This window comes from Rhinolophus hipposideros (genome assembly GCF_964194185.1).
Source record: "Rhinolophus hipposideros genome assembly, chromosome: 20".
NCBI classification, from domain to species: Eukaryota; Metazoa; Chordata; class Mammalia; order Chiroptera; family Rhinolophidae; genus Rhinolophus; species Rhinolophus hipposideros.
Window position 1 is genome coordinate 53,635,324 of NC_138066.1, and position 14,449 is coordinate 53,649,772.

Consider the following 14,449-nt stretch of genomic DNA (forward strand, 5'->3'; position numbering starts at 1 on the left):
TCCACGGAGTGTTTCGTCTCAGTTACTGTACTTTTTCGTTCCAGGATTTCTATATGGTCTCTTTTTACAGTTCCTATCTCTTTGTTGACATTCTGTATTTGTTCCGATATCATCTGCTTGGTTTCCTTTAGCTCTTGGAGCGTCTTTGCCTCTCCTGACCACATTACTCCCCACAGGCCTGTGCGCCTTAGTTCCCAAGGGAGCAGTTGGGCCTGGGAGGGGCCCCACTCTCTAGTGTTCCTGACGCGGTTCTGGCACGTCGTGTTCTGATAACCGTGTGCTTTATTGATTTTTAACATTTGTGCAGTTTTGAGCTGTTGGAGATTCCAGTCTGTAAGAAAAGTACAGACCGTAATAAGACATCTCTAATCTTGTGTGTGGAGTCCTTTTTCTGTTTTTTCTATTAAAATGTTTTTCTCCTTGAGTGAATATGTGCTAGCTTCATTTCATATCCACCCTGCTCTCCCTCTCTGTGGAGTGTGGTGTTTTGGTTGAAGGTTAAAACCTGTGATGGGGGGCAGTGTGCCATGGGCCATTGGGAAGACTATTTAGAAAGGTCATTGTCAGTATTTTGAAAAATTTCAATGTTAAATCAAGGGACCATTAAAACATTTTTTTAACTGTGTGATAGAATTCACTTGATATACAGTTCACCTATTTACAGTGTACAATTCAATGGTTTTGGCATACCTCATTATTCATTGTAGAATATGTAACAAAATTTTGCCATGTTAGCTATTTCTAACTGTACAATTCGGTGTCAGTAACTGCATTTATGGTGTTGTACAACTGTTATCACTGTTTCCAACTTTTTACAATCCCAAAGAAACTCTGTCCCCATTATACCCTACCTCCGCATTCTTCTCCCCCCTTCCTGGGCCCACTGCTCTGTGTGCCTCTAGGGACTCCCATACGAGGAGCTGTGCAATATCTGTCCTTCTGTGTCTCACTTCTTTCACTCGGCGTATTGCCTTGAAGGTTAACAAGCTGCAGCAGTGTTTCTTGTGGCCAAATGACCCCTTGGCCGCACAGGCCACTATCTGTGTCTGTCCGTCTGTCATTGGACACTTGGTCCCTTCCCTCTTTTGACTCTTGTGAGCAGTCCTCTGCTGTGCACATTGGTGCACACGTCTCTGTCTGAGTCCTTGTTCTCATTTCTCTTAGGTCTGTTCCTCGGAGTGGGGTTGCTGGGTCATACGGTGATTCTAAATGTAATGTTTTGAGGGTTTATCACTTTGTGTGTGTAAAGGTTAGAAGCTTACAGCTCTTACATCGGGTCCTACGTGAGTGCAGAGCGCTTGGACAGTTGACAGAGCAGCATGACTGGTTTTGGTCACCAAGCACCAAGCCTTTTAGAGGGATACAGAGGCCCACCCTGGTTTCTGTGGCTGTGGGTGTTGTGTGTCACCTTTGGAGGACATGCCCTCGGAGGGGTGGGGTCAGTCTTCAGCTGCAGGCGCACATAGGGCCTCTGCAGGAGTCTGTGGACAGCGCTGGCCTCAGCCCCCGAGAGCCCCCTCCTCAGTGAGCATCTCCCAGGCTGCGCTGCGGCAGGAGGGCAGGGCAGTCAGGAGCTGTCCCTGGTTCCTCTGCCTGTCATGGGAGATGACCGCTGGCACTTGGGCGAGCTTTGAAGCACATGCCGTCACAGTCTTGGGGCCCTCGACATAGGAGGTCTGCGTTGTCACATGTGTAAAATGTGAGGTGAGAGCATGTCTGTAGGTGAGAGGCGGTGGGTCCTGGACCTCAGCCTCTGAGGTGTGGGGCTGCATCCTGCCAGAGAACAGGGCTTTCCTGTGTTTGTTCTTTGCCAGAATCTACTGGTGCACGGGAACGGACGCCTTGGCGTGCTAGTGATAGCCGATCGTGGGCTTATGGTTTCGAATCGTGACAGCTGCGTGTTAGGTCAGTGCTGTGTGGTTATTTGAAGGTGCCCCTCGGGCGGGGTCTGCAGGGGCTCGAGTGGCAGCCTGACGTTACAGGGCCGTCTGTAACGGCCTTGTGTGCGCCTTAAAAGAATTGTGAGTAGCTCTGCATCCCTCTGAGTCAGGAACAGTGGTTTTACGTAAACTAAACGTGTTGCAAAGCAGTTGTTTGCTGTCCTGGGTACTGTCATTTTAATATAAAACCATTGCATCCAAATATATCCCTGGGCATTCTGATAGCTTCACACCCACCACCCTCCATTCAGAAATGCACAGACGGTCCTCCTTACGGGAGGGAAGTCCTCCTTCTCTTGTCTGCGTGACCCCATGTTTCCATCTACTTGTCCTGGAGGATCTTCCTCACGGCACATGTTTCTGTGCTTCCCTCTCATGGACCTGCAATGAGAGGACGTCTGTGAACGGAAACTGTGACTGTCATTTCCTGTGCCGTGAGGTGCTAAGTGTGTAAAAGGTGTCCTACATCGACTTTGTAAAGAAGTAGTTATTAGTACAAAGCTGTTCAAAACAACAGCACATGGCACTGTACTGGACTGCATTGCTTGAACCAGGAATGAGGAGCGGTTCTGCGTTGACACGTTAGTTTTATTTAAGCTTTTACTTTTTAGCTGTGCGTGCTGAGAAGCCTAGTTCCACACACAGGCCGCTGGGCCTGGCTCTTTGTTTCGTTCCTTGATCTCACCCGATGGCTCTGCGAGGAATGCTGGCCTTCTGGTGACAGTGGTTGATTCCCACCGTCAGCACCACATGCCCTTTCCAGGGGCCCTCAGCTGACACCCTGGGGGGTGCTGGGTGAGAGGTGCCCCTGGAAAGTGGTAGGAGGGGCCACTGAGCAGGCGAGCTAGGGTCGCCTGGTGGGCTTTTCTCAGGCAGCAGTTTTAGGAAGCGGAGGAAACTCGTCCTAACACACTGGGAGGCTGAGGGTCCCATGGAGTCGCCGGGGGCCAGGTGCCCGGATATGATGGCCATTGGTCCTGGTGCTCACACATGCCGTCACACGTGCTGTCCTATGGGCTGTCACACGGGCTGTCACGCCATCATGCACACCATCACACAGGGTGTCACACTGTCATGCATGCTGTCACATGGGCTGTCACACAGGCTGTCATATGGGCTGTCACGCCATCATGCACGCCATCACACAGGGTGTCATACCGTCATGCATGCTGTCACATGGTCTGTCACACGCCGTCACATGGGTTGTCACACACACCGTCACGCACACCGTCACACAGGCTGTCACACACTGTCACGGCTGTCACGCTGTCACACACGCTGTCACATGGGCTGTCACACAGGCCATCACACACACTATCACAAGGCTGTCACACACACACGCTGTCATGTGGTTGTCATTCATGCTCACATACATACTCTTTTTCTCTGTTTTAATTGCTCCAGCTGTATTCTTTTTTTCCACTGAGTTTTTTATGGCAAAATAAAGTATAACGCAGAGTTCATATTTGTTTTCATTTTGTGTATCCTTAAAGTTCACCTATGAGTTTATTGGAAAATCAACAATATATACATCATTTTCGGAAGTGGAAAATGAGACTAAACGAGTCATAAAATTCACTGTAAGGTTATAAGGAAGTAGGATATGTTGATAGTAGCTTCCCAGTAACACATTTTCCCCAATGGAAATAAATTATTTGTATAAATAGTCTCTTGATGTTTGTTTATCACTCAGTCGTGACAGATCACTTAACGCTAGTACTGAAAATGTTTTTTCTTGGCATTTCTAGTAATTGTCATTCACTTCATTAACTACAGGAGATTTAATAACAGTTAAAACAATTTGTTCCAGGGCTAAGTTATTTATAGGAAAAGTATTTTTAAAAGATTTCGTATGAGATGGCTTACACCTAAAAGTTACCTTTTAGTTCTATGCATTTCATTTGACATTTTACAAAAATAAAAGCCAGTGTTTAACTCATTAATCTTAGACTATGACTCATTCAAATATTTTTACAGCCCAAAATGGAAGCACCTGTTAATATTCATGCTTAATATTTACAAAAAAGTGAATTGCAACTTTTTTTGGGGGGGGGAAGAAAACTATACTGTAAAAATCGAAGCTGCCATTGCAGATTTGGGGTGCTGTGACCTGGCCTAACAGGCGCCGTGGTTCTGGGCCTGGCGGGCGGCTCTAAGACACCCGTGTTCGTTTCCGGAGCGTGAACACTCTGGCCGTGTCGCTCGGCTTCGACTTCTTAGCGCCCTGCTGGGACTTGCCTGCTTCCCGCGGGCTTGTCCTCTTCTGCCCTTTGGGCCTGAGGTCACTCTGAGTCTCCTGGCTTTCCGTGGCTCCGGGAGCGGCTGTGTCTTGTTGGCAGGTGGGCTCCTTGGCCGAGGGCTCCCCGTCGCCCACGCGCGCGGCCCCAGGGCTGTAGGCTGCCAGTTGGCACAGGGCCACGGCCGCCGTCTGCTTCTGCTCGTCACCGCTGTCCGCTGCTCGTATGTCCTGGGCCTTCCTGCTGGGGGTCGTCACCGGGGCTTCGTCAGAGCCAGGGCTGTTCTGCTTTGTGTCAGTATGGGCTGGCCCATCTCCAGAACCTTCTGGCTCAGCCTTCTGAGCAGCAGCGGCAGTGGGTTCCACCTCCCCCGGTGGGCGGTGGAAGACAGGCCTGGGAGTCAGGGCGTTGCAGGGGTCCCTGACCGACAGGTTGAGAGGCATGTCCTGCAGCTCTGTGAAGTCCCTGTACACGGGGCCGCAGGCGGCTGCCAGCTTGGTCTCCGACTTCCTGGAGAGATTCAGCGGCGCCATCCTGGAACCATCTTCTGGGCTGGAAGGCATGGCCTCCGTGTCGCGAGGGGCGCTTCTTATCTGGGCCGGAGCGCCCGCATCTACAGCGTCGAGGCTGCAGGAGGAAAAGGGAAAGCTTAATGGGAACCTTGCCTGGGAACCTGCCGTGTGCAGCGCTTTGGGTGGGTGTGAGGTTGATAACAGCACAGGGGGACATTCATCTGGAGGTTCGGGGAAGGAGTCATTCTTACCTTTTCTGAGACTCGTCTCTGTTTTCCGGAGCCTGGGGGTGTGTGTGCTCTGGGCTTTTCTTGACTGGCTTGAAGGCCACGAGGCCCTGCTCAGGTTGCGGGAGCCTTCCCAGGACGCTCAAGGCGGGCTTGTCTGAGTGGCTGCACAGCGCCACGCAGGGCTGGCTTGTCTGCGTGAAGTTGGTGGGACTTGGCCTTCCAGGAGAGCCCGTGGCCGCGCTGCCGGCACGTGGGCTCATTTTGGTCCCGTCTGTGTCCCTCTGCCCATCTTTGGAAGGGTCTTCAGCCTCAGGAGTCAGACGCTCCTTCTCAAACTCTGTGTGTTTTTTGTGGGAGCTGGAAGAGTTTAACTTGGACAGACTCGAGGCTGGGTAGACTAGGGCGGCTTCGTCCAGTAGGTGAGAGCTCTGATCGTGTGAAAGGCCAGCGATGGGTGGGAGCCTGAGGCCGTAAGAGGAGAAAGCAGACTCTGGCCTGTAAAATCCGTAAGGAAGTGACAGGTTGGAGTGATACTGCTGGAGCAGCCTGTAATGGTCATAGGCCGAGGGCGGCGGGTTCACGTGCTTGGGCACTGGCCCGGGGTGAGGCAGGAAGTGTCTCTGGTCTTGGGCCCCGTAGACGGAAAGCAGGGCGGCGTCACACTCAGGTGGGTTCCCGGCCAGTAGGTAGGGTGAGTAAATAGTGGCCAGTCCGTGCTCCGTGTAAAAGTGAGGCGGGTACTCTGGGATGGCAGGGTGCATGTAAGGGGAAAGGGCCCCGAATCCCTTGGTAGGTGGGATTTTGTGTGGAAACTCGGGCGGGAGGAAAGGAGAGCCAGCTTTCCAGGGGTGGCTGGGGGTGTGGAAGGTGGTGGCGGCCTTGGCGGTGGGGCTGGGCAGGGCCAGCGTCTCTGGCGCCTCTGCAAGCTCTGGCCCTTTGAGTCTGCGCTCTCCCACAGGAACGAATGCTGAGGGCCGCCCAATGCCTTCCGGAGTGGCAGGCGGAGCTCCGGTGGTGGCCTCAGGCGCTAGGCTGGGGTGCACTGCTTCCCGCTGTAGAGCAGGCTTCTGTCCGGGGCCCTTGTGTGTCCCGCGTGCACGCAGGTCCACGTTCTCTTTGACGTCGTCCTTGGCGAGGCCGAGAGGAAGCTTGGCGTCCGGGTGGGGCAGCCCATTTGTGACACACTTAGAGGAGGTGGGCTTCATGGCTGAGTCGGACTGATGGCTTTGCTTAGGATCTAGAGAGTTAGACTTAGGGCACTTGGGAACACGGTCCTGCTCTGATACCAAAGTGATGGAGTTCTTGCACAGACCATACTTCATGTGGTTAAAAAGATGCGACTTTTCATTGCAGGTAAAGGGACACTGGAAACACTTGTACTTGAAGGGTTTCCCTGGAGGCCTTGGGATGTAATGCGGCTTCTTTGGTTTCCGCTCTTTGAGAAGGCTCATTTTCCTCCTTGGGGCGGCCTCCCCTCTTCCCAGCGGAGCGCTCACAGCTAGCCCCTATTCCGCTCACACTCAGTGGCTCAGAGACGTGTACGTCCGCCTGGCTCTGCTCTCCTTCCACACGCCCCTATTTGAAGCCAGCTCCACGTGCTGTGTGTCCAACCAGGACGGTGGCACTCATTTGCGGCCTGGAACTGCAATGGAAGAGCAGAGCCTTAGTGTCGGGATGCTGGCGGAAGGACTCACGGGAACCTGACCTCACATGGGTCCCTGAAGGTCGGAGGCCAGGCCCTGGGAGCTGGAGGAGCCATGTGCACTCCGTGGGGCCGTGAGCGTCAGCTGCCCCCCTCGGCGGCCGGCACCCCCACCGCGGAGAATTACCTCGGGGCCAGGAGGAATGCTGGCTGCTTGTTTAGTGTCAGTCCTGAGAATACCTGTCATTCTCTGAGTTTGGGGACCTGGGGCCTCAGATGTGAGAAGGCTGAGTGCCTGTGGGGACCCTGCCCCATCCAGGCACAGAGTTTCTGGCCTGGGTCATGTTATAGTGAGCGGGTCTGACCGCTCAGAGTGACTGCGGGAAGCCTCTCCGCACCCCTGGTCACCGTCCACGTGTGACGGCCACTCGGTGCTCCCCATTTTGCCACGTGTGGTGTCCTGCCACACGTATTAGCCGGGAGGAGGCCTCCTGCCTCTGAAGCCACATGCGAAACCCAGTATCGGGGAGCAGCTCTTGTGTTCTCAGATACAAACGCAAGGGTGGGTCTGTGTGGATGCACTTGGTTTCGACGTGCTGCCCAGGTGAATCTGAGGGACCCCCACTCGGGTCGCTGCCACTGGTGAGCCCAGGAGTGAGGTGCCCCCGTCGGGCCGGCACACAGTGGGCAGCCGAGAGCGGGGCTGGCCAGGCGTTTGCCTGCCTTTCCAGCCTCACCTCCTGTGGCAGAACCGGAGCTCTGCGGCCCTCAGCAGTCAGGAGGTTGGGAGGGACCAGGGGAGCCCGGTTAGCAGTGCCTTTGTGAAGAGTTTGGATCAGTGTAGGAGTGAGGAAGCCTTCTGGTAAGTGGCCGCCCAGGCCTCGGGCCACAGCCATCCTGGTCCTGATAGGCAGCAGGCTGGGCCTTGGAGGCCTGGGGGCTGTCCCCTCCAGGCCCTGGGTCCCAGCGGAGGCTGGAGGCGGGAGGCTGCCAGGGTGTCTGGCCTTCAGGTTACCTTCCTGGAGTGTCCTCCTCCCCCCGCCCCTCCCCCCTCCCACTTCCAAGCGACAGCTCTCACTGCCTCCTCGCCCAACAGACCCCGGAGTGTCTATGTGGGAGGAAAGATGGGGGCTGCAGGAACTGAGGCCCAGCACTGTCATTTGCGTACAGGTGTGAAAAGGAAAAGGTCTGCAGCTTCTACATAATTTCATACGGCTTAAAAATAAAGTTCAAAGGAAATGATTTCACAGAACTTTCCAGCCGCAGTTTTGCTTTAAGGAATGGGCAGATGGGGTTGGATTTCATATATAAAGCGTCCCTTTCTCCATTTGGGCCGTTGTGAGGCACTTACTAGGAAAGCAGCCTTTTGAAAACAGAACTGCGTCTGGGAATCCAAGTCAGCCTGGTGACTGGCTGCGCCTCCTGGCGTCCCACCTGTGAGATGAGGTCATAGGGGCTTTTCTGGGAGGAGGGCTGAAAGTGGGAGGAGTGGAGCTTTAATTTTCACTCGGATACCTTAAATTCTCAGCAAGCTATCAGATTTTATTCTCAGCAAACTGGTTTCTCTACTCATTTATTCGTATTTCTTAAAAGTCCAAAATAGCACGCTCCCACTGACAGCCTGTCTCTTTTAGGCTGTTTTATCATCCAGATCCTTCAGAGACCTGTTGGTTTCCAGACAGGTGGTCTGGTGGATGGAAGGCTGCGCTTCCTGGATGCCTGCAGCCTCCCTGGAGTTTCTACCTGAGGCACGTATTTGCATGAGGAAGGATGTCTGTGGCTGCCCCGTCTGTGGGCAGGGTATGTGGCAGGTAGAGCCTGGCCCCCGCCCCCCCCCCCACCTGTGCTATGCACCCAGGTCTCTCTGCCCAGTCTCCCAGTGTGTCTGGCTGCAGGAGCTGCAAGGCTGACCGTAGCTTTGCGACTTTCTAATTTCCCCTCTTATTGTAGCAAAAACGTGAAATAACTCTTTATGAGTTCAGCCCATGCCTTGGGGGCCAGATACGCTCTGGGTGATAAAAACACAATTTCCTCGCCTCCCGTAAGGAAGCGATTGCAGCCAGCACCCAGCCAGCCCAGTAAGTCAGCGGGCCTGTGCTGGCACGTCTCCTTATGCTCCCTGATTCTGAAGGCGTGAGAACCTCTGCAAGTCAAGTTCCCATGGTTGCTCAGGGTGTGTTACGGCAGAGGCCTGAAAACTGATGAGTTCATCGCTAGCTGCGAGCACCTCGGTCTAAATGATGACAGTTGCAAAACGTTTATCGGGTGGGGGCCCAGAGTTCCAGCGAGACCGAGAGTGGACGCAGACATGCCCTGCACAGAAGTTCCCTCAGGATTTAAGGAATGGTGACGTCAGTTCTGGGAGCAGTGTGATTTAGTATCGCTGATACCTTTCGGCAACAATCTAAATAAGCCGCACTGGTTAGTTTTCTCAAAGGCTGGTTTATAGGAGGTGAGCTATGTATAAATTATCATAGCATTACCCCAAATAATAATTTGGAACTAATTGCTTTTCTGTTAATATGGACCTTTTTCACTCAGGTGATGTTGTGTGTGGACTTTCGGTCTGAACTTTCTAAGCTTTGGGGGATTGGCTCACAAGAGGAAAACAGGTTTTGGGGGGATGTCCTTGGTGCCAGGGTTCTGGGAGCTGAGCAGACCCCAGAGTTTCGTTGTTGGGAGCTCAGCTGCCCGGAAGCTGCAGGTGCAGCCGGGTCCGTGCCTCGGGGTAAACTGACTTCTCAGGGTTGCCCAATTCGCTAATTCAGACAAGGGACACAGGTGCTTCAGGTGCCAGTGGGGACGGGCGGAGCTCCCTCAGCCATAGTGCAGTCACGTCAGAGAAAGAAGTCGGGGACCAAGGCTCTTAGAAGCTTTCCAGGGCACAGCCTGTCAGGCCTGCCCTTCCCCGGGAGGTTTACGGGTTAAATGTTGCCTAACATCCAGCCCAGAGCTCTACCTGTTTGTCTTAGGTGGGTTTGCATTTGGACGAAGTGCTTTCTGGTAGTGATGACACAGGCTTTGTTCTGCGCTTCCCCAGGACGCAGTCTTCTGCTTAGTCAGTACTGACCCCAGGGCTGTCTAGCGAGGTGTGAGTACAGCAGGACCCTGCAGTGTTAGCCTGTTTTCAGGTTCAGATGTTAGCTTATTCCTAAAAGGCGCTTATGTGGCACAGTGTTTTCACCTCTCCTTCACTCCCACTCCATTGTCTCTGAAATACGTGGGGTCCGGTCTCTGCCTGCCTCCGAGGGGCCCTGCTGTCAAGAGCACCTCCTCTGTGAGGGGGCAGCATGCCCGGCAACCTGCCTCCGAATTGGCAGCTGGTGGACAGTATCCACAATGGGGCCTGCAGGCAGTGGGGCCCAGTGACTGGAGGTCCCCACCAGGCCCCATGGAAGCTTCCACAGAGCTTCTCCTGCTCCATTCAGTGTCCCCTTGTGACTTTCCAAGCCTTCTAAGCACCTGCTGTGTCCTGCTGACCTGCTTTCCTGCTGAGGGCGGCCCTACTGCCGCATCTCTGCCCTGCTCCTTGCCCACACCCATCAGATGGGCACAGCTGCCCACACACACGCTGCTCGGAGCGCCCTGCGGTTTCGATCGGCCCCAGGGTTTTGTTTGCTTCTGTTTGAAGTGCTAAGGTGCCAGTGTGCTGTCTTCCCATAGGTTCCCAAGTGTGGACGATTAATGTAGCTGCCAGTTAGCATGATAGTGAGTGGCTGGCAAATTTGCAAAGTTTCTGAGGAGTTTGAACCCTGGAAAATAGACGCGAGCAGGAAATTTGTTTTGAATTCTGATAGGACACAATAGAGGTAATTACAGCTTAACTTTATGGGCCGTTGCTGTGCCGGGCTGGGAGGCTGTGCCCTGAAATCACGCTGAGAGTCCCTTCGGTGTGGCGGCCGGCTGGCAGAGGGCCTCGTCAGGTGGAGCGCTCTGAAGGGCATGCTATAATTACAATATTGTGAGGTGGCGTTGTTGCATAACTCAGGGACACGCCATTGTCGCCTACCCACTGGGGTGTTGCAACAACCAGATCTGTGAGTTTTACTCCAATTGAGCTTTTCCAGTGATTAACCACCACTCCCTCCCAGACTTTTGGTTCTTTAAACTAAATGGTAAATTTCAGGACAGCCATGACCTGGGACAAAGATAGCTTCCTGGGGTGGGAGCTGGCAGCCTGGGCCCAGAGAGGAAGCGGGGGCTCCTGGTCTCAGCAGGGGTCCCCAGGGACACACCTGAGCGCCCAGCTGTCAGCCGAGCTGCCCCGGCTCAGCTGCCTTGTTCCTCCTCACAAAACCCAGTCCCGCTCGGTTAAAGCACCGGGAGGGCTCCGCTGATGCAGAGCGATGAGGACGACAGATGGAGACAGATTTCACCCAAACGAAGCCGCCTGGCTCGCCCGCAGCTGATGACTTAGTCAGTGGTTGTTCTTGTAAGATTTATGAGAAACTTTATGAAGGAAAAAAAATCTCTCCTTTTTTATATATAGGGATCCTCTTTCATTAAGATTTTTTTGTAACCTTATGTCAAAACAGCACTTATTTTAAACTTTAAAAAGTTTCAAATTTAAAGAAACTATAAATTAAAATCAGCAATTTTCTAATCACACATCTATCTATATATAATCCTTTTATGTTGAAATTTATCATAGTTTATTTTTAAGGTGAGGATTAGAAAAGCAATAATATAAATTTGAGTTTTGCCTGAAATCTCAGCACTTTATGGTGGAAACGAGGACTTCATGTCCACGTCCACTTGTTCGCAGGCTTAGAGTGGCGTGGAAGCCTCATAAGAATGGCCCCACTGCTGTGCACCTGCCGGGCCCCCGGTGGCCCTCGGAGCACACAGCAGGGCAGCAGGCATTCCCGAGCCATCCAAGAGGAGTTCAGAACACAAACGTGAATTTGAGAAGAAATGGCAGGTACTTACCAGAGGCAGGCAGTGCCGGAGCCGCCGAGCTGCAGCCGCGGGGCCCAGGGACAGGGCTGTTCTCAGGCTGGCTGCTCTCCGGAACTGGAGCGCCGTCCCAGTGGGAGGGGTTTAAGTGTAGGAGTTGAGCCCTCGGGGCGTAGAGATGCACCTGATATTCTCCTGCCCGCAGCTACGATTCATGTGTTTGCTCCCACGTGTTTGCACCCACCGAGCAATTTCCCCGGCAGCGTCACCGTGGGCCCAGCCCAGCGACACTTCTGTGCCGCACAGAGGCTCCCTGATCGGCTTCCCGAGTGCCGAGGTCCGGAGGCCAGCCGCTCACGGACCTCGAGGGTTCCTGGTTAGCGTAGAGACTAATGGGCAGTGGTGGGACTGCAGTGCATACCTGCCGTTGTAGTAAAGACGCCGTGGGTGCCCTTCCACACGGGCTCCAGCGTGTGAGGGAGCAGCTTCACCTCCCCTGACAGACCAACCACACAGGTCTGCCCTTTACCCCGCGCTGGCCGTCTTTGTCCCTGTCCTCGAGAGAGTGCCCGGGGGGAGGGAGGGAGGGCAGGAGGGAGGGGGAGGGAGGCAACCCCAGCCGCAGGGACCTGCCAGTGCACGCCAGGACCAGCACCCAGCACGCCGCGGGGCGGGCTGCCTGCCGGTGGGACTCGGGCTCTTGCACACCCCTCTGCCCTTTTTCTTTTTTTCTTTTTTTTTTTTTAAATAACCGAGACACTTGATTTTTGAGCCCATTTATCCCCCTCTTCAGTAAACTGCTTGCTATTTAATCGGTGGCTGACTCCCCACTGTTATGTGGTGTCAGTTTGGGGAGAGAGCAGGGAGCCAGTGGTGTGGGCTGGGCTCCTGACTCAGCACGGGGGTGGGGGGGTCAGGCCAGATACTGTTGTTATGTGTGTATGTTTGTTTCTTTAAAATTTTAAGACAAGATTTTTTTTCTTGGCTTTACCTTTATGTTGAACTCTTTAAGAAAAAAGTTTTTAGTTACTTTTGTTTGTATTAGACATCTATATAATTTAGAGTGAAAAATAGTTTTGTCACAAAGAGTAGCAGTTCCCTGCTGTTCCCCTTACCTACTGCTGGGGAACAAATCACACCAAAACTCAGAGACGTAACCATCGTCTCATCACGTCTTATGATGCCGTGGGTCTGGAGTTTGGACAGGCCTCTGCTGGGCCTCACTCCGTGGGCGTTGCTGGTGTTGAGCTGCAGGTGCCTGGTCTGGGGGGACCAAGGTGGCTTCTCTCGCCTCCCTGTGTCCCGGAGGGGACAGCTAGGCCCCTCCCTCTCCAGTTAGTACCACTTCAGAGGTCTCTCCGGGAGGGTGGTCAGGCTTACTTACTTGGCTCAGGACTTGGAGAGAGCAGAGTATAAGCTTCCAGTCCTGGAAAGGCAGGTGGAGCACGTCACAGCTCCCCTGCTGTCCCCTTCCCTTGCCTTACCTCTCTGTGAGGGGCTACCAGGTTGCCACTCCACTCCCAGTCTCTGCCAGGGGACCACTTGGGCTTCTCTTACCTGAGTGCCTGGAGTTTGGCTCCTTGATTCCAAATAACCTCCCTCTGCTCATCCTTTCCCTCCACTCTGCACTGCTCCCGGTCTGGGTGTTGCCTGTGGCCTTCCCTTTACGGAAAACGGGAGTTCCGCCGGAGCTTGTCAGCCCCTTCCTTGCCTGCCTGCCTATCTCCCTGGGGTCTTCTCCCTCTTCCCCGTATGGGGTAGGGAGGCCCTGCGTCCCAGATCCCGCATCTCGTCTGGACTGATCCTTCCTTTTGTTTGCAGCTCATGCCTGTTGTGGGCGCCGAGAAGGAGTATCACAGAGGTGCATGATTTAAAGTGACCTGGCTGACACTGGCTAGTAGGGCACCTGGGCCAGAAGTCATTCCCCTGCAGGGTTTGACATCTGGCATTCGGTGTTATGGGTCAAAAGCTTGACGCCATTCCGATTCCCGGTTCTTTGCCCAACACTTTCACACGGACCATCTCAAAGACACACACGTAGCTGCAGCACACGTGGTGGCACGCGGCCCTCCTAGTTGTCCCTCTTTCTGCAGGGTCTGTTGTTTCACTGGATACCCTTTCTGCCCGGGTCCGGTGCTGAGCGTGGGCTGCTGGGCATTGGACTCTGCGTCCAGTCCCACTGTAAGGTGTGCTGACCCATGGATGGGGGATGGGGAATGGGGCAGGGACGGAGAAGTCCTTGTCCTGGAGGAGCAGTGCTCTCCTGGGGGCTTCACAAGCCTGTCAGCCTGGGGTGGGACTCCAGGCCCTGCCCGCCTGTGCTTGAGGCCACCTACTAGGCCTGGAGCCCGTCTCCCTGGACCAGGTCGCCGCTTTCTTCAGGTGCCCCAGGCTGTCACCCTGGCCCAGCCATGTGTGCTGGGAGGTTGCTGCCTTGAACCCAGCAAGGGGCTGGCGCTTGGCGCCTTCTGTGAATGGGCGAAGCGCATGCATGAGGTGCTCTGGGTCCTCCTCACCTGTCCCATGTGTGTGGGGGACACTCGCAGGTCGGCTGACTTTCTCAGGCGGGCACTTGATTTCTCATTTTAGGAAATTTCTGAGGTTACCAAATGGTTGACTAATGGAGAGAAGTGAAGGCACAGGTGGCCACCTGAGATCGGCCAGACTGTGCAAGCGAGTTTGGGCACGTGCCCTTGGTGGGCCCTCGTTTTCCTCTGACGAGGGAGTGCAGGCTTCCTCTGTACCTCGAGGTCTGAGCACTTGAATTTTAATTTGCTTATTATTCTGGTAATGCCATTAGGAGAATTTTTGTGGAACTGGAGCTGCTTTATTTGGGATGCTGGGAGGGGGGAACACACTGGCCCTTCCTGCCCCCCCCCCCAGCGTCTGCTGGGCGATGCCCTTCACTGGGGAGCAGGAGCCACCCCTGCAGCCCTGCACCCAGTGCGAGGTGGCAGGTTCTAGGCAGGTGGCCTGTGGCCCAGGGAGCGTG

General features: G+C 54.2%; 2 protein-coding genes across 4 annotated transcripts in view; one reads left to right on the plus strand and one right to left on the minus strand.

Moving 5' to 3' along the window:
• Positions 1 to 14,449, plus strand: part of TBCD (tubulin folding cofactor D) — a 150,233-nt gene that overhangs the window by 51,413 nt on the left and 84,371 nt on the right. The window lies entirely within an intron of this gene.
• Positions 3,420 to 12,024, minus strand: ZNF750 (zinc finger protein 750). The gene is made up of 3 exons (XM_081028706.1): positions 11,491 to 12,024; positions 4,941 to 6,561; positions 3,420 to 4,804 (listed from the first exon to the last, which is right to left on the minus strand). Exons 2-3 carry the CDS (start codon positions 6,368 to 6,370, stop codon positions 4,093 to 4,095), a joined length of 2,142 nt encoding a protein of 713 aa, XP_080884832.1. The 5' UTR covers positions 6,371 to 6,561; positions 11,491 to 12,024; the 3' UTR covers positions 3,420 to 4,092.

What these genes read in the sequence shown, in the direction of transcription:
- ZNF750 (XM_081028706.1), bottom strand. Translation starts at nt 6,370, where the DNA reads ATGAGCCTTCTCAAAGAGCGGAAACCAAAGAAGCCGCATTACATCCCA. An exon ending in AGAGACGAGTCTCAGAAAAG is followed by an intron (nt 4,805 to 4,940) that starts GTAAGAATGACT and finishes TTCCTCCTGCAG; the next exon opens with CCTCGACGCTGTAGATGCGG.